General features: G+C 60.8%; 1 protein-coding gene across 1 annotated transcript; it reads left to right on the forward strand.

The window, feature by feature from the left end:
* The first annotated feature begins 1,544 nt into the window (after positions 1-1,544).
* On the forward strand, positions 1,545-14,852 carry LOC116960342 (cAMP-dependent protein kinase inhibitor alpha-like). Its single transcript, XM_032987528.2, has 5 exons — positions 1,545-1,867; positions 12,750-12,846; positions 13,650-13,805; positions 14,114-14,265; positions 14,360-14,852. Exons 4-5 carry the CDS (start codon positions 14,121-14,123, stop codon positions 14,440-14,442), a joined length of 228 nt encoding a protein of 75 aa, XP_032843419.1. The 5' UTR covers positions 1,545-1,867; positions 12,750-12,846; positions 13,650-13,805; positions 14,114-14,120; the 3' UTR covers positions 14,443-14,852.
* Positions 14,853-17,711: the final 2,859 nt, after the last annotated feature.

Consider the following 17,711-nt stretch of genomic DNA (forward strand, 5'->3'; position numbering starts at 1 on the left):
GCCGATGGCAGCCTGGGGAGGTGGGTTACCGTTCCTGCATCAAAATTTGAGTTGCTTTCAGCTCACACTCAGGGTGACTCTGTTCATCACCACCTCTCCACTCCCTCGCTGCTCAGATCCAGCTCAGGGGTGCAGGCGGGGAACCCCCATCACACACACCCAGTGTTGGCCGTGTCCCCCCCTTGAGGTGATGGAGGGGCCAGGCCAGGAGCAGCCTGGGCTGTCTGGACGGTGGCATCTGCTCTGCACCCAGGCTCTGCCCAGCATCCTTCTGCAGCGAGGACAGCTCTTGTGTTGGGCAAAACGTGGGGTTGTGACATGATCAGGTGGATTTACCAGTCAGATTCAGGGTCTCCTAGCTCCCTCCCCCCCAACTCCTACACCCACTGGGCACCACATGCCACAGGGGTGCAGACACATATTTTTTCATCACTTTTTTTCCAAAGATTTTGAGTCTGGCAATCATTTTTGGCTGAAATAAATGCGCAGGTTGGTGTGTGGGCTGGGGCCAAGCTGTCCTGGTAGGCAAGCAGAGCCCTTCTTACCCCCTCACTGGGGCCATGGAGCTCCTTCCCCACGGCTGCATCCAGGGACCCTAATTCAGAAGAAATTTGGAGGGTTGTACTTTTTTTTCCAAGTGGGCTACCTGGGCCCCTGGCCTGAGCAGAATTGCTGGCCATGCTGGGCTAAGAGCCTGGGCTGGTAGGTCCTCCCAGTGCATCCCAGGGCAATGTCAAACCTTATGGGGGGAGGCGGGAACCCCGGCTGGGATGCCACAGCCCCACCCCAAATGTCTTATTGAGGGGGGACACAGGGGACACAGCCCCTGGGCACATTGGCATCTCTGTGGCAAACAGCCACCACATGCAGGGCCAGCCCGAGGCAGGGTGGGGGGGCTGCAACGTGGCTCCAGAGGGGGGAGGGGGCCGGTCTCCAGCAGGTGGGATGGGGATGGGATGAGGATGGGGATGGAATGGGGATGGGATGGGAATGGGGATGGGATGGGAATGGGGATGGGATAGATATGGGGATGGGATGGGGATAGGGATGGGGATGGGATGGGGAGGGGATGAGGATGGGGATTGGGATGGGATGTGGATGGGATGGGGATGGGATGGGGAGGGGATAGATATGGGGATGGGATGGGGATGAGGATGGGGTTGGGGATGGGATGGGGAGGGGATGAGGATGGGGATTGGGATGGGATGGGGAGGGGATGAGGATGGGGATTGGGATGGGATGGGGAGGGGATGGGGAGGGGATAGGGATGAGGATGGGGAGGGGATGGGAATGGGGATGGAGATGGGGATGGGGAGGGGATGGGAATGGGGGTGGGGATGGGGAGGGGATGGGATGGGATAGGAATGGGATGGGGATGGAATGGGGAGGGGCGGCCCCAGCAGCCCCCGGCAGCGCCCGGCGGCGGGGGGGGAGGCGGCGGGCGGGGCGGCGCGGCGGCGGTGGAAGGAAGGGGGGGGGGGGGGGGGGGCCGGGCGGGTGGGTCCCCCCCCGCACGGAGCGTGGGCCGGGCGCGGGGAGCGGCGGGGAGCGGCGGCGTTGGGCGGGCGGCTGCGGGCGGCTCGGCCTCGGGTGCCCCAGGGCTGCCTGCGAGCCGGAGGCTTCCCCGGGGCTCCTGCAGAGCGCCGAGCATCCTTCCTTCCTCCCGCCCGCCCGGCTGGCACCGGCACCGGCACCGGCACCGGCACCGGCACCGGCACCGGCACCGGCACCGGCACCGCCAGCATCGGTACCAACGTCAGCACTGGGCACAGGCATCGCCACCGGCACCGGCAGCAGCACCAGCCCCGGCACCGGCACCGGCAGCAGCATCGGTAGCGACGTTGGCACCGGCTCCGGCAGAGCCCAGGTGAGCAGCTGATGTGTGGTGGGTGCTGGTGACGTGGTCGCACCGAGGCCCTGGGCCGCGGCGCTGGGTGTCCTGTGCTGGCGGGTGCTGGGGAGCAGGTCAGGGTGCCCGCCCTGGGAAGTGGGTGCCCACCCTGGGCACCCCCACGGCAGCACATCGGGGCACAGGGAAGGGCGGAGAGGCAGGAGGCTCAGGAGATGGCGGTGTCCTTGGGGGGCAGACGTGTTTTGGGGGGGTGTGAAACTTTGCGGCAGGCTGTGGTGCTGAGCAGGGTGACGGGGTGTCCCTCGAGGGCTTGGGGGGGGGGGCCGTGCCAATCCCACAGGGGGCCGTGCCCATCCCACGGGGGGCCAGGTGCCTCCAGGGAGGATTGGGGTGAGCGGTGGTCAGGTGCTGAGCAAGGCTTGTCCATCTTAGGGTGGCCACTTCAGCTCAACCCCCCATGGTGTCACCCCTGTCCCATCCTGGCACCCACCCCTGCCCCCCTCACCCCATGTCCCCTCCTTCCTGGCAGGTCCTGGGGTCCCCACTGTTCCCTCCACCTTCCACCCTGCCCTGTCCTCATCTCAGCTACCCTGACCCCTCCCAAGCCCCCAGCTCCAGCCCTCAGTTTCCCAGATTAGAGCTTCCCAGATGATTTCAGGCCTGGGGAGCTGCAGGGGTCCAGACAGTGAGAGCCCAGGGAGAGCTGCTGTGGGACTGAGCACCGCTCTGTGCAGGGGACACGCTTGTCTTATGCCTCCTCCCAAGTGGCATCCTCTCAGAAGAAAAGGGCTTCCCAAGGGACAACCCTTCCTTGCTGCCTTCAGGGCTTTATTTTGGCAGGTTGCCCCCATAGATGCTTGGATCGGGTCCCTGTGGTCCCCAGAGCTGGCTCCTGTCCCCTGGCTGGGTGGCAGTGCCACCGAGGAGGTGGCAGAGGAAGGATGTCCTGTCCTCACCCCAAATACTCCCAACCTGTGACCTTGGGGCTGTCCACCAAGGGACACCTCAACCCTTGCTGTCACAGAGGGCTGCCTGGACTCCTCCCGGGATGTCCCTCCTGTCACAACTGGGCAGAAGAGGTGGGAGGTATAATGGGGTGGGAACAGCCCTACCACTGTCTCCACCCTTTAACTGCTCAGTACCATCTCCCCCCAAAAAGCAGGAGGTTTTGGAGTGGGAAAGGTGGTGGCTGAGCCAGGTTCTCCTCACTTTTTCAAACTGGGGGAATCACAGTGTTTCTTCCCAGAGTGGGATGCTGGGAGGCAGAGCGGGAGGCGGAGGAGGTGGCTGGGAGCTGGGGGATGCTCAGTGGGGTGCTTGGGGGAAGCCTTGGGGCTCAGCTCTCGGTTCAGCCCGTGAAGTTCTGGCACTCGTTCCTGACCTGGCCCCGCGCTCCCTCGCAAGACGAGGTGCTCCAGTCACCTGCAGGGACATGGTGCCACAAAGGATGGGGACAGGGGCCACAGCCCTGCCCTGACCTTGGCTCCTCAGGCTAGCGGTTCTGGTGCCTGGCTCAGCTGAGGGGACATGGATCCAGCTCTGCCCCATCAGGGCTGGGAACTTCAACCCGTGCTTCTGATCCTAGGGTGACTGCACAGGTTTCTTCCCTCCTTGGCTTTCAGTCCCTTCCCCGCCAGCTCCCCAGGTGCCAGGCGGGTGGCTTTGGGTGGCAGGGAAGGTGCTGTGACAGCCACAGTGTCAGGGAATCCCAGTGATGCTCCCAGCATCCATGCAGGGATGGGGGAAAACATCTGGATCACCTCCACGCAAGGCCTCGCCACGGGGGAGGCCCGTCAGTCCCTCCCGAGAGAATGCTGCCTGGGGAGCAGGATACCCTGGAAGATTTCCACCTCCCTTCTTGGATAAGTTGCAGTGGGAAGGAGCAAATCTTCCGGCTGCCAGTGACCTGGGGGAAGCACATGCCAGGGGCTCCCCAGGGAGCCGGAGGTACCAGCTGCATCACTTGGCCTGGGAAGCTGTCAGCTGGCTCCGCTCCCCAAAATTAATTATCCGGGTGCCTGAAGATGTCCTGCTGCTTTGGCAGAGCCAAGGAGCCTCTTCCAAATTCCGTGCCTCTTCCCCGGGGCACCCGCTGCCCTCTCCGCCACACCCAGCTGGATACAGCAGCACCCACGGGCTGAGCTGGGCTCTCCTTGGGGTGACCAATCCAGCCTTTGTGGTGGAACCAGTATCGCCCAGCATCAGTCTGTGGATTCACTGGGCAGGTGGGGGCTCAGGGAAAGGGGATCTGGAGGAAGGGAACCCTGGAGGTGGCGAACTGGGAGGTCCCTGCATGTGGTGCAAGCACTAACATGGTGCCATGGGATGGGTGACGTGGAGCATCACTCCCCCCGACCTGACTGCAGCGGGACAGGGCTGTGGGGAGGGGGCAAATGCCCCCAACATTGGGAGCTGGACCACTGTCCTCTCCTGGTGCCAACCAAGGGCAGGTGGAGATAAGGAGCCTTGCACAGGCTGAAGAGACTCCCACGGTGCAGAGCCGAGCCTGGGGCATTTCAGAAGTACCTGCTGCCTCGTGTCACCCAGCCCACGGTGCTCCCGGCATGGCACAGCCCGGCACGTGCTTGGTGGCACCCAGGTGGCACCCTGTGCCCCAGCAGATCTCCCAGCCCCTGCCCCAAGCAGCGCACAGCCCGTGGCGCAGCATCCTTGCAGCTCCTTGGGTTTCCCCTGGCACAGAGCCCTGCGCCGTGGTGCTCACCCACATGCTCCTCACCCACAGCCGGGAGAATCGAGAACGTCCCTGTCCCTGTCCCCATCGTCTTGGATCGGGTTCATCGGCTCTCACCCAGGATGCTCAGGCTGGAGCAACTGATGAAGAGCCTTTTGGGGAGGAAGGAGCCTGAAAATCCTAAAGAATGAAACTGATTTCGATGTGGGTGACACGTTTATTATGCAAAATTATAGTTTGTGCCATCGTCAGAGCAGCTAACTAAAGGTTACGGTGGGAGCTGTATTACCCAGGGCTCAATCATCATAATTACCTCCCATTAGATCACCTACTTTGCAACTGAGACGCGTAGTAGGGGAAGCTCCTGTTTACCTCCCTTGGCTACAGGAGCAAGTGCTGATCTACCCTGACGCCAGGTCCTTCTCTGTGGGGGTTGCGGGCGGGTTTCCATCATCCCTGTGTGAAAGGAGCTGTAGTATTTTCCCCCTTGGACTCAAAAAGGACCTGAATGCAGATGATGGGACTGAGAACAGACCCACAGGGTTAGGAGTGCAGGGAACACAGGCTCAGCCCTCCCACGCAGCACCCAGCACCCTCACAGGGTCCCTGATGGGCACCTGAACCCCCCAGGGGAAAATTCCTGTTCTCCTCCCACCATACCAGCAATTAAAGGTAATTAACTGATGGGGATGTAGGCAGGGATGCTCACAAGCCCTGGAAGAGGTCACGGCCCACAGGCTGGCAAACACCCAGCTGGCCTGGGAGAGGCTAGAGCAGCCTTCATCCCTGCCTGGGATGTGGTGGGATCCCTCCCTGCATCCCTCCCTGGGATCCCTCCCTTCATCCCTCCCTGGGATCCCTCCATCCCTCCCTGGGATCCCTCCCTGCATCCCTCCCTGGGATCCCTCCATCCCTCCCTGGGATCCCTCCATCCCTCCCTGGGATCCCTCCCTGCATCCCTCCCTGGGATCCCTCCATCCCTCCCTGGGATCCCTCCATCCCTCCCTGGGATCCCTCCATTCCTCCCTGGGATGCAGGACAGCATCTCCATCTGAGATGTCTGAACAGGGGGGCACAAGCCGGTGGTCCAGGCTGCTCGTGTGTGGGCAAGGGGACGGGTACAAGCCAGGGAAGCTGCTGTTTGATGGGTGATCCCAATCTGCACCCAAACCGATGTGTGGGTGGGGGTCTCGCTCACTGCTGTGCTCATGCTGGATGCGTCCTCCTGTGTGGTGGTGCTGAGCTGGGTCACGTAGCTGTCACCCCCCACGCTGTCACCAGGAAGCCAGGGGCTGCCAGCACTGCCGGCCCTAAGGATTTGCCATGTTCCCACAGTAAACAGCCACAACCGGAATATCACTGGTGATTTTTTGGGTGCTTTTCATTTTCCTAATGCCAATGATCAGGCGGGCTGGCAGACCCGGCGGTGGCTGTGGCACAGAGATGGGATCATTTTACTGTCCCAAAGCTGCTCCTGCTCCGGTGCCTTTGTGTGTCAGACCCCAGGGAGGGAGCTGCTGGCTCCTTCCTCGGTCCTTCCTCGGGGATGCCATATTGCAAAGCAGCTCCGTCCCTGCCAGCAGCAGCTTTCCCCGAGCCCTGCCTGCATCTTTGCCCAGGGACCTCGCACCTCCCAGCTGCCGGGGAACAGGAGCCCTGTGATGGTAAAAGCCAGAGGTGCTTGTTATTAGCACAGAGTGAAGGAAAAACTTTCCTCTCTAAATTTCCTGGAGGAGAATGGGGAACCCAGGGGAGGTGGGGCAGGATGGGAAGCAGTGATGTGCATTGGGCCAGGAGCCCCAGGCTGCAGGAGGATGGAGAAGAGGACCCGGGATATGGTTATTCCTTCTCCAGGTGAGTGGGCCCCGATGCACGCCCCATGGCCAACACAGCTGAGGTTTATCCATCCTCTCCCTGCACCAGGGTTTGGGGAGTTTTTGGGTGCAGGGTAGGTCCCCAGCAAAGCCTAGCAATGATGCTGTGCTGTCAGCACACGTCCTTGCACTGCTGCAGATTGAGTTTTTAGCGCTTTGCTCTTTAATAAGAGCAACTGAGGCTTGTCCAGGAATTAAATTAGGGTGGTCCAGAGGGCATCGCACATTCAGGTTTTCCTGGTGCTCTTGGCATCTGCCTGGGATGCTGCATGCACTATTCCCACGGAAAAAGATGCCTCACTTTTATCAGTGTATGGACTTGTAGGAGATGCTGTGCTCAGTGGGGCTGTGTTGGGATTAAACTGCCTACTCTGGAGCGCTTTTTTCTGGCCCAATCCAAGTCTGCAGGACCAAAAGGGGATTTTCTCTGTGGTCACTACCCTTTGGGGAAGCCAAGCCATGGTGTGGGGCATGGTGGTGAGCACCTTGAGGTCTGGAGGCAGCCAGATTCTGGTTGGCAGCGTTTGGGTTTGCCCTGCAGATGCTCAGGGAAACTTTGGGTTGGGATGTCAGCGAGCACATGAGCTGGTTTCACTCTTACCCTCGAGCAGGACTTGCTCTGATTTGTGTTTGCAACATTATAAACCAAAGTGACAGTTTATACAAATAGCCTGAAATACTGTCTGGAGAGACTCAGGTTGGATTTTATTTTTTTTACTGGCTTTTGTGAGGGTATTAAACAGAGCTGAACTCTGCCATCATCCCCAAACACGATGAGACTGGGACTGATGGAGCTATAATGTACCCTTCGTTTCTCCCAGCGACTCCATCCTATGGATTTCAGCAGCAAAATGCTCCTCTTGTTCTCGCCTCCCTGTTGGCTTGCAGGAATTATGGGGAATGAAGATGATCTGTCTCCCATCTCAAAGCCCTTCATTCTCACTCTTTGCCTTGAACAGGAATTTAGGTAGCAATATCTAACAAGCCTGGATGAGCCCTGTGCAGAACCAGTGAAGGGAAGCCTTTGTGTTCAGTCCAAGCTGGCATTAGCTAGGACACGTCTCAGGTTTTAGTGTGAAAAAGAAAATCTGAAGGCCCACAGCTGGAGGAAAAAATCCTAAAAAAATAAGTCAGCCCTAAAGCATGCAAAAAAAGAAACAGAGGGTGAATAAAGGCAGGTGAAAGATGATCTTTAAAAGTATTGTTATAAACCAGGGAGAGGACTGGGTGGAATAAATTAGGATTGGGGTGGAATAATTCAGGAATGGGGTATGAGCAGGGGTGGGACTGCGCGTAGACCTGGTCCTGCCCACCTGCAGGTCAGTGATGGAGACCAGGGAGGGAGGAGGGAAAGGGGAGGAGAGGAATGTCAGGATGATGGAGGGAAGGAAGAGACACTTCAGCATGTCCCAAACTGATGGATGAGGCGATTCAAGCATGAGCAGGAACCGAAGAGAAGACGAGAAGCAGGTCAGGGTGCGAGGATGGGTGTGCAAGAGCAAGAGCAGGGAGGAAGGTCAATGTGCAAAGCAGGACACACCAGGAGGGGGCTTAGAGGGTAATGGGAATTACTGCTGTAAGTTTATTAGTCTAATGAGGAAGATCCGCTGCTCAGCAGCGAGGGGTGGTGCTGGGACCCCATGTGTTGGATGCCTTTGGGGCAATGGGGTTTGCTGGAAAGTACATCATGTGGAGGGGCCAACCCCACAGGTACCAGGATGCACTGGATCTTCTCAGACTGGGACAGTGATCTGGGGAGCTGCCAACGTAACATCCTCTCTGAAAACCTGCTGGTATGATTTCTCAAAGTTTTGGGGAGGAGCCGAGGACACACAGTGAGGAGAAACCGGGGAAAAATGGGAGAAAAAGTATTGTGAGACCTCAATGATGCTCCAAGCATCTGGGCACAGGTTTAGTTGGGTCCCTGCACTTCACTCCGTGCATGTCACTGTCACTCGAAAGGTGCCAGGCAGGATCCAGGCTGGCCCAGGCACCTTCCCAGCCTGCCTGGAAACCTGGTGATTTAGGGACAAAAGTGCCAGTCTGTGGTTGGAGAGGTTTCACTGCCGAGGGCAGGCACTGGCAGCTGCTTCTCTCCCAGCACAGCTTCCAGGAGTCATCATCATCTCGAGGCACTTGGGTTGAGACTTTCCCGTGCTGTGGGATTGAAGCAAAACCTGTTCTCTGTGTCACTCTGCATCTCCATGTTAAAAATCCCTGCACCAGCCAACATCCCTGGAGTCTTTTCCCTTCTCATTTTCTCGCCCTGCCCTGGAGATGACGAGTTTGGGACAGTATTTATTCCCATCCTTCCCTCCCACCTGGATCCTGGGAGCTGTTTGTGGGTTGCTGACAGCTGATGAAACCCATTTCTACATGGCAGTGGGTACCTGCTCAGCATCTCCTGGGCTCCGGCAGTGCTGCCGCTACGTCGGGCAGGAGCGCAGCTGCCTGCGGCCACGACCCTCGAGACAAAACCAGTGGGACCAAACCTGCCGCCTCCGTGGGAGATCTCTCAGCTCTCCAGATTTTATCCGGTGTTTAATTATTGCCATCTGCTATTCCAGGCTCCAGGGGCTGCTCGGTCTGTCTGGTGGTTGTTGGTCTCTGGTTAAATCAGCCCTGTTGGATTTTCCTCCCATGCGGACTCATCACTGATTTTCCTGGATGATGCTCTCATCCCTATCTGATCCAGGGCAGCTCTCTCCTTCCCGGCTTGCAACGCTCATTTAATTCAACGTTACAGTTACGCTTTGGTAAATCCTTCCCATTTTTCATCACTTTCATCATCTCTTAATAACATCCATGTCATGGGGTTGCTGGTGAATTTCAGAGGGCTTGTGCTGGGCTGCAGCGTTTCCCAGCCTTTCATCAGCAGGGCATGGCACAGACCCTCTAACACATTGAATTAAATGAGCATGAAGAACCCTCCTTATAAAGAAAGCCAAGAACATTAAATGGTCCAAACCCACACTTCCAAATTAGTTGACAACCCACCACTTCGAAGATGAAAAATCAAATCTTTATGCCTATGGTTAAATGAATCCTTAACAAAATTTTACAGCCGTCGCTGTAACACCTCCCCAGTCCTAAACATCCCAGAGCACTTCTGGTTCATGTGCCCTAGGAGAGGGAACGTGTTGGGAAAAGCTGTCCAGCATGGTGTGACCACGCTCAGGGTGCTGGCTCTGGCAGCAGCCACAGATGCTATTTTGGGTGAGCCTGGTCTGCTCCCTCCCACCCCCTGGCACCCCAAGTTGCTGTGTTAGAGGGGACATCCCTGCCTCGATCGCTGGGGAGGATCCATGGACATGCTGCCCATGGAGGTGTCTAACCCTGAACTGAACCCTCAGTCTCTTTGGCTGCTTCATCCCTGGAGTGGTTCACATTTTTCTCTGCCCACTCAGCATCTTCTTTCCTTCCTCCAGGGCTTTTATATCCTGGGAAATGGGAGATTAGGTCAAACCTTTGAGCAGGAATGACGCCACACCGGAGGGAAGACCTCCACCACCAAACCCTGCTACCCATCTACCCATCCTACCCAAACCCCCCGCGGGATGGGACCGAGCTCCTCCTAAACCCTCGGCTGGTTTCCTCCCAGTGGGGTGGCCAGAGCGTGTCCCTGCCCGTCACTGCCTGCGGGTGGCAGGGAAAGGGGTGGCTGTTTCCAAGCCAGGTCAGCCCCTTGGCTGGGTCCGTCCTGCAGCTTCCCTGGCCCAAGGCTGGGAGAGGAGGATGATAAGGAGGAGGAAGAGGAAAAAGAGGGGGTTGGGCACTCCTCACCCCAAACTGCTCTCTCTCCCAGAGCTGACACTCTGGGTCTCAGCGGAGGTGTCCAGCTGTAGCACCTCCTTCACAAGCCATGGAGTTTGGCTTTTTTGGGTGATCTAATCCTGCACAAGCTGCACGGGCAGCCTGGATGCCGGGCACAGGGTGGGGATCTGCAGCAGCATGTGATGAGGAGTGGCACATCCTGGCCATGATGAGATGGCAAAATCTCACTTCTCTTCTCTTTCGTGTCGTGATTACTTTGCATCTCACCCATTGGCCTTCATCCAGATCATCACCTTCCTCTGCTGTGCTTTAATTGGTCACTGCTGCAGCCAAATTATGCTACTGAGCATCCCCAGCCCATTCCAAGCTGCCCAGCGTGTGCCCATGGCTCTTGCCCGCATGACACAAGAGCATCAGGGCTCAGCGGCACCACGGGGGCAGAGACCTGGGGAGCTCTTGTGTTGGGAGGACATCGGGTTGCATGAAGATGCCCAAGGGACATTTCTGGTCTCCTGGTGGCCTCTGTGCAAGTGGCAGCTTTTGCCATGGTGGAGCTGGCAAAAGGGACTTGCCCAAGGAGACACAACACGTCCCAGGGCCGTGTCCTTTCACCACCACCTCTTCCCAGTACCTCCCACCACAGCCCATCTCCAGGAGTGATTAAGGTTTATTTCTGCCCTGCCCTCCTGTATCCCATTAGGGGAATTTAAAGCAGGAGCCAGCAGCCCCAAGGACCTTCTGTGTGACTCCAGGAGCTTTTAAGTTGACACCACATTAAGCCCCCCAGAAACAGTCCCTGAATAGCGGGAGAAATCCCTGCTCACGGGGCAGAGGCCCTGGGGTTTATGCAACATTATTTGCCCAGAGCTGGGTTGGATTTGCTGCCTGTGGGACCGGGAGGACGCAGCAGGGCTCAGCACGGTGCGGGCGTTGGCACCTTGGACCTTGCTCCCAAGGGAGCGGCAGGGATGCGGGGGGTGGGGGACAGCCCGGTGGGCTCCCCGTGACAGCAATGCTGCCTCCCAGGAGCGTTCAGGATTCCCCTCCTCCCTGTGACAACCCTGTCCCCCTCCGGGGTCCCGGCGGCTTTTCTGTCTGTGCCAGCATCAAAGTCCTGCTCTCTCTGCACGGCTTTTTGGTGTGCAGGGTGAGCGTAGGGGTTGTAACCCCTGCTGCATCCCGGGCACCCCATCCTGGGCACCCCATCCCGGCATCCCTGGAGGTGTTTTGCTGCAGGAAGGAGACGGGCAGGATCCAGCCTGGTCCTGCAGGCTGTTTATTGCCTGGTTCTCCGGCGCCTGAGCCAGCAGGAGCTGCTGGGCTGCCGGGAAGGCAGCTTTGAGCCAGCCCTGCAGGGCTCCTGCCTCGCTGGGATGTGCAGAGTCTGTCTGTCTGTCTGTGTGCAGCGTGTGTGTGCATGCGCGCACTCGTGTATGTGTGAATCTGCATGCACGCAGGGTTGCACGTGTGCACGCATGTCTTTATGCGTACGTCCGTGTGACAACATGCGTGCACAGGTCTGTGTGCTTGTGCACGCTCGCATGCTCACACCATCGTGCACGACGGGCGTGTGAGCCCCGGCTCCCCCCGGCCCCTGTTCCCAACGGGTTCCCAGGGTGACACGGCGGGTGCTCCGGTGCCATCGCGGCTGCCACACGCTGCCTGCCCCTGTCCTGCCGCCCGGAGCAGCGGCTGTGGGGCCAAGGGCTCCCGCCGGGTGAGCAGGGGCTGCTGTGGGGCGCTCGGTGCCAGGTTCGGGACATGAACGTGAACGTGTGGTGTGTGATGAGAATCTCTGTGACCAGGAGGTGACACGGCTCCAGCGCTCACGGGAGCTGGCAGGAGCCCTCGCACTGACCTAGGGGTGCACATGTGTGCTGGCATGCATGCAGGGCACACAGCATGCACACATGTGTGTCAGAGGGTGCCACGTATGCACATTTATGTGCCAGTGGGCGCCAGGCACGCACACACATGTGCCATGGGACACCATGTAAGCACACGTGTGCCAGGGGATGCCATGCGTTCACACACACACGCTCCGATGCACCATGCAAGTACACTCATGTGCCAAAGGGTGCCATGCAGGAACAAACATGCGCTAGAATGCACCATGTATTCACTTACTTGTGCCAAGAGATGTCAGGCATACACATATGTGTGCCATGGGACACCACGCATGTACATGTGTACGGGAGGACACCACACATGCACACCCTGGGGCTCAGCTCCAGCTGCATGTACACATACGCTCACACACAACAGCCCGGCCAAAGGTGATGCATGCAAGCATGCACATATGTGTGCCAATACACACACACACACACACACCCCACTGCACACGCAAATGAACGCAGCTCCAGAGTGCCGTGGATGGTGCACGGGTACACACATACACCCACGCAGGGAGCATTGCACAGACACAGCTCGCAGGGCCACCCGCCCTGCCCATGTCACACCCCTGAGCCTCGCTCCATGCCTCAGTTTCCCCACCTGGAAAGGGTCCTGTGATTAATCACCTGCTGGGTTAATGATTCATTTCTCCTCCTCCACACAGTCGGGGTCACTTGTCCCTCTCAGCACGGTGCCTGTGCCCAAGGACTCAGGGACGTTGGTTTGTCCTCCACCGGAGAGTGATTCCCAGGGGGACGCTGGTGAGTTCATGCCCCCCACAGCAGGACAAGCTCCCACTGCCACCAGCTTGAGGACACTAGTCCCAGCATTGCCACCAGCATCCAGCTTGGAGGGGACAGGGCTGCTGGGGTTATGCCTTGGGGGTCCCTGCGCCCCATGAGTGGGTAGAGGGGGTTTGGGGAATGTGGAGGCCACCCTGTCACTGTGAAATCCTCTGCCAACCCCCACCCCCCACCACCACCTGCAGCTGCAAAATCCTTCTGTAAAAGCTAAAAATATTTACCAGCACTGAGCAAACATCCCAGTAAGGTCCCAGCAGCGGCGTGCACCAGGGCCAGCTCCATGCTGGCAGGATCTGCACCATGTCTGGTGCTGGGGGCTTCCCTGGAGAGCCCCCCACCTGCTCGAGGGCACCCCAGCGTCACCACTGCCTGCCCTGGCTCAGCAAAGCTGCTCTCCAAGGGACATGGTGGGGTCCCCAGGTTGGGGACGATGTGCCCTTGTCCCCTGGCACTGCAGCTGGTCCCGCTGCGCCCTCTCCACCTCCCTTTCTGTCCCTCCTCCCAGCCGGGTGTCACCCCCATGTCCCTATCCCTGCTCTCCATTCTTCCCTCGCTGCCACCCCCTCCTCCTACCTGCCCACCAGGGACGAGGAGGGGTCCCTGCCTTTCACAGCCTGGCACGGTGTGGCCATGCAGGGAGGAGGGTGCTGGATGCTATGGGGACACAGCCTCTCCCACCCCCGGGCACTGCTCCCCGCTCCCTCCTTCACAATCCGTTGGCACCAGCCCCATCGCTGACCCCCTGCTCTGCCTCCCCCCAGGTCAGAGCCGGAGGGGACCCAGCCGGCAGTCCCAGTCTCTTGTGTGGCCCCTCGCTGGCTGGGAGACGTCTGGAAGGAGAATCACCAGGCCAGGGAGTGGAGCGGGACCCTGGGCCCGGGGGAGACGCAGCACCAGGCCAGGCTGGAGGGTGCCCGGTAAGGCTGCTTGGGGTGGCGGGTGCTGGTGGGACCCCTGAGGACACCCCCCCCCTCCCCTTTCCTCCATGATGTGGTGACCAACGAAGATCAGAGCACCCAAAGGTGCCAACCCTGGGCATGGGGGGAGTCCCATGGGTAGGGTGGCCCCTGCCTTCGAGCCTGCAGTCCGGGCGGGCAGAGGGGGTCCTGGAGGGCTCAGCCCCACTCCCCGGGCAGCTGCAGGCGGGGGATGCTGGAGCAGAGCAGGGTCCCCCTTGCCCTCCGCGCTCAGAGGGGCTGACGGCGAGGGGACCGTGTCTCTCCAGGGTTAGCATGACCGAGGTGGAACCCGTGCTGGACTTCGCATCCTCCGGGAGAACGGGCCGGCGCAATGCCCTGCCCGACATCCTGGGCTCGCCGGCCGGCGTCAGCCCCTCCGACCTGCCCCTCAAGCTGGCCGAGATGTCCCTGAACGCAGGTAGGTGGGGGGGGGGGGGGTCGGGGGGGAGATGCAGGACAACACAGGGCGGGCAGGAACCGGGGTTGCTCATAACCCTCATCTCTACTCATAGGCAGCGCCCAGGAGATGCAGTCACCCTCGGCGGAGGTGCCCCCTCCGCAGCCCCCCAGCCCCGAGCTGAAGGACACGTCCTAACCTCGCTCCTGGGGGGGGGACGTTGCTGACCAGCGGAGGAAAGAGGAGGCTGCGGAGCATCAGCCCGGCTTTCCTGGCACGGCCGGAATCCGCTGGGTTTTCCTCGGTGCTACCGCGGCGAGACCGTCGGGTGTCATCCCCCCCCCCCGCCGTGGGGGGAGCATCGCATGGCGGGGACCTGCCGTGACAAAGGGGCGATTCCCACCCACGCCCTGGGCGAGGACCTGGGGGGGCGGATTTTTTTTGCCTCCCCCGGGGGGGGAGAAATATTTTTTTTCTGGGGCATTTGGCAGAGCCAAGCGCAGGGGGTTTACCGGGAGGGGGGGGTGTGTGTCTTTCTCCTCGTTGAAGGAGCAGCCCGCGGGTGTTTCTAGCTGAGTGTGGTGTTCACTGTGATGTTTTGGGTACCACCTCCGTCTCCTGGCCTTTCTTCCCGGGTGATGCAGCAGCCTTTTTCAAGAAGAGGTCGGGGGGGGAAGCACTACAAAACGCCAACAGCCCCCACAGCCCTTAAGCAAGCACCTCCCCCCCCCCCCCCCAGCAGCCAGCACCTTGCTGAGGGGTCACACCGAGGAGCAGAGCACCCCAGGGTGGTCCCTGCCCCAGGGGTGCGGGGGTCTCGGCTGCTGGGGACAGAGGGATGTCGGTGATTTTGGAGGGGATGAGCGGGGTGATGCTGGTTTGGGCATCCCCAGCCCTGCACACCATCCCCGTGCCAGGGCCACCCATGGGTGCCCACGCCTGGCTCCCCTCCTGCAGCCCTGGGAGCCCCTCTGTGTCCCCGGGGAAAACCCGGGGAGGGGGAAGCAGCAGCAAACGGGGCCAGACGGATCCTGCGGTGCTTTGGGGGTGTGCATGCCGGGCTTTCCCAGGCTCTGACTGTGGTCCCCCCCCCCAAAATCTCTGCTTCTGCCGGCAGGGTGGATGGGGACCCTCTGCCCGGGCATCGAGGGGCTGGGGGAGGCGGGAGGCCAGCCACGAAGGACTTGGGTTGCCCAGATCCTGCTGAGGCCAGGGGCTGGTTGCCCGGGGGGGGGGTTGCTGGCCGGAGGCTGGAGCTGGGCAGAGCGGCTTGCACGGCGCGCTGGAACCAGTTCCGTCACGGGTGGTCACCTATAGCTGTCGCTGTGGGACCAGCGAATAAATCCCGAAGCCCAGATCCACTCTGGCCACAGCCCGGGTGGTGACTGGGACCGGGAGAGCTGTGCGGGGCCACCCGTGGGGCCACCCTGTCCAGCAGCACCCATCCCCAGCACCCCAGGGTGGCCCAGGCCACCCCAGGGCTCTTGGGCAAGGCCGTCGCTTGGTGTGGAGGCCAGGACGTAGCGTCGTGAGTCTGTGGGCATCCGTGCGCGTGGGCACACGTGTGCATGGGTGTCTGCATGCGTGGGTGCCTCTGTGCACGGAGCACCCACGCGTGTGGGCACTTCTGTGCGTCCACGTGCGGGGGTGTTGTACCCGTGGGCGTCAGCGTGGGTGGGCGGCCACGCTCACGGCTGATCCTGCGGGTGTTTGTGTGCTGCTGTGGGTGGGCAGCTGTGTGCACATGTGTGTTCGTGTGCGTGTGTGTATGGGCGTCACGTGCATGGGCACCCGTGGGTGTGTTGAGTCTCTGTCGGTGCGGGTGGCTGCGTGCGTGGGTGCTCGGGTGGGTGGGTGTCTGTGCGCGTGGGTCCCCATGTGCAGAGGGAGCCACATGCACGCACGTACATGTGTGGGGGTGTCTGCGTGCATGGGTGCTCACGTGCATGGGCACCCATGTGCGTGGTGGGTCTCTGTGAGCACGGGTGCCCACATGCATGGGAGCTGCTGTGGGTGGGTGTCCACGTGCACGGGCAGGCGTGTGGGTGCGTGCTCAGGTGCCTGGGTGCTCGTGTGCATTGGCACCCATGCGCGTGGCGAGCTCCTGTCAGCATGGGTGTCCATGTACGTGGGTGACTGGGTACACGGGTGCTCACCCACGTGAGTGGGTGCCCGTGTGTGGCTGTCCATGTGCACGGGCAGCCGTGTGCGTGGCGGGTCTCTGTGGACATGGGTGTCCACATGCACGGGAGCTCCTCTGAGTGGGGTGGGTCTCTGCGTGCATGGGTGACCACGTGCTCGGGTGCTCCTGTGGGTGGGTGTCCGTGTGTGGGGGTCCCTGAGTGTGGGTGCTCTGTGGGTGGGTGTCCGTGTGTGTGGGTCCCTGAGTGTGGGTGCTCCTGTGGGTGGGTGTCCCTGTGTGGGGGTCCCTGAGTGTGGGTGCTCCTGTGGGTGGGTGTCCGTGTGTGTGTAGGTCCATGACTGTGGGTGCTCCTGTGAGTGGGTGTCCGTGTGTGGGGGTCCCTGAGTGTGGGTGCTCCTGTGGGTGGGTGTCCCTGTGTGGGGGTCCCTGAGTGTGGGTGCTCCTGTGGGTGGGTGTCCGTGTGTGTGTAGGTCCATGACTGTGGGTGCTCCTGTGAGTGGGTGTCCGTGTGTGGGGGTCCCTGAGTGTGGGTGCTCCTGTGGGTGGGTGTCCCTGTGCGTGGGCAGCTCTACATGTGACTGTCCCTATCTCGTGGTGCCGTTGTCCCCGGGGAAGGCTGGGAGCGCGTGTGGGGACCAGGGCTGTGCCGGTTCGGGACCCTGACCCCCAGGAGGGTGAGGGGACAGGGGACAGCCCCTGTTCTCTTTGTCCCCTCCCAGGCCATGGGATGGGTGTGAGTGGGGGCTCTGGCTCCCTGGAAACTTGCCTGGGGAATAAATCATGCGTGTTTCCCTGTGGAGCCACATCCTGTGGGGTGTCCCAGCCGGGGTGGGGGGACACCCATCCTGTGGGGTCTGGTGCCTGTCCCCCCCCCCGGGGCCTGAGGCAAGGGGGTCCCGCTCGGAGGCAGTGCTGGCGGGAGGAGGCTGAGCACGAGCTCCCGGCTATTTTTGGGTGTCTGTGATGACACCTTGGGGCCAGGGAGAGGGAGAAACTGTCCCCGGGTCCCTCCTGGACCTGGTCACTTTGACCCCAATATCCTCAAGATGGGGGGACACGCTGCAGCCGTGTGGCTCAGGGACACCCAATCCCCCCAGCTGGGACCCTCCGCTGCCCAGGGACGGGGGCAGGAGGCGGCGTGTCCCCACGGAGCTGGGGGGCAGGGGACACCGAATCCCACAGCCACGAGTGACCCCCTGCACTCTGGGAAGAGACTGGGAGACGCACTGGTCCCAGCCCTGGAGCCACTGGACCCCAAATCAAAGGGAGATGTTGGGGGGGAGACGTGCTGTGAGTCCCATGGCCCCACGGCTGTCCTTGTCCC

The sequence above is a fragment of the Tyto alba genome, unplaced genomic scaffold (assembly GCF_018691265.1).
Source record: "Tyto alba isolate M040663 unplaced genomic scaffold, T.alba_DEE_v4.0 Super-Scaffold_20, whole genome shotgun sequence".
Taxonomy (NCBI): Eukaryota; Metazoa; Chordata; class Aves; order Strigiformes; family Tytonidae; genus Tyto; species Tyto alba.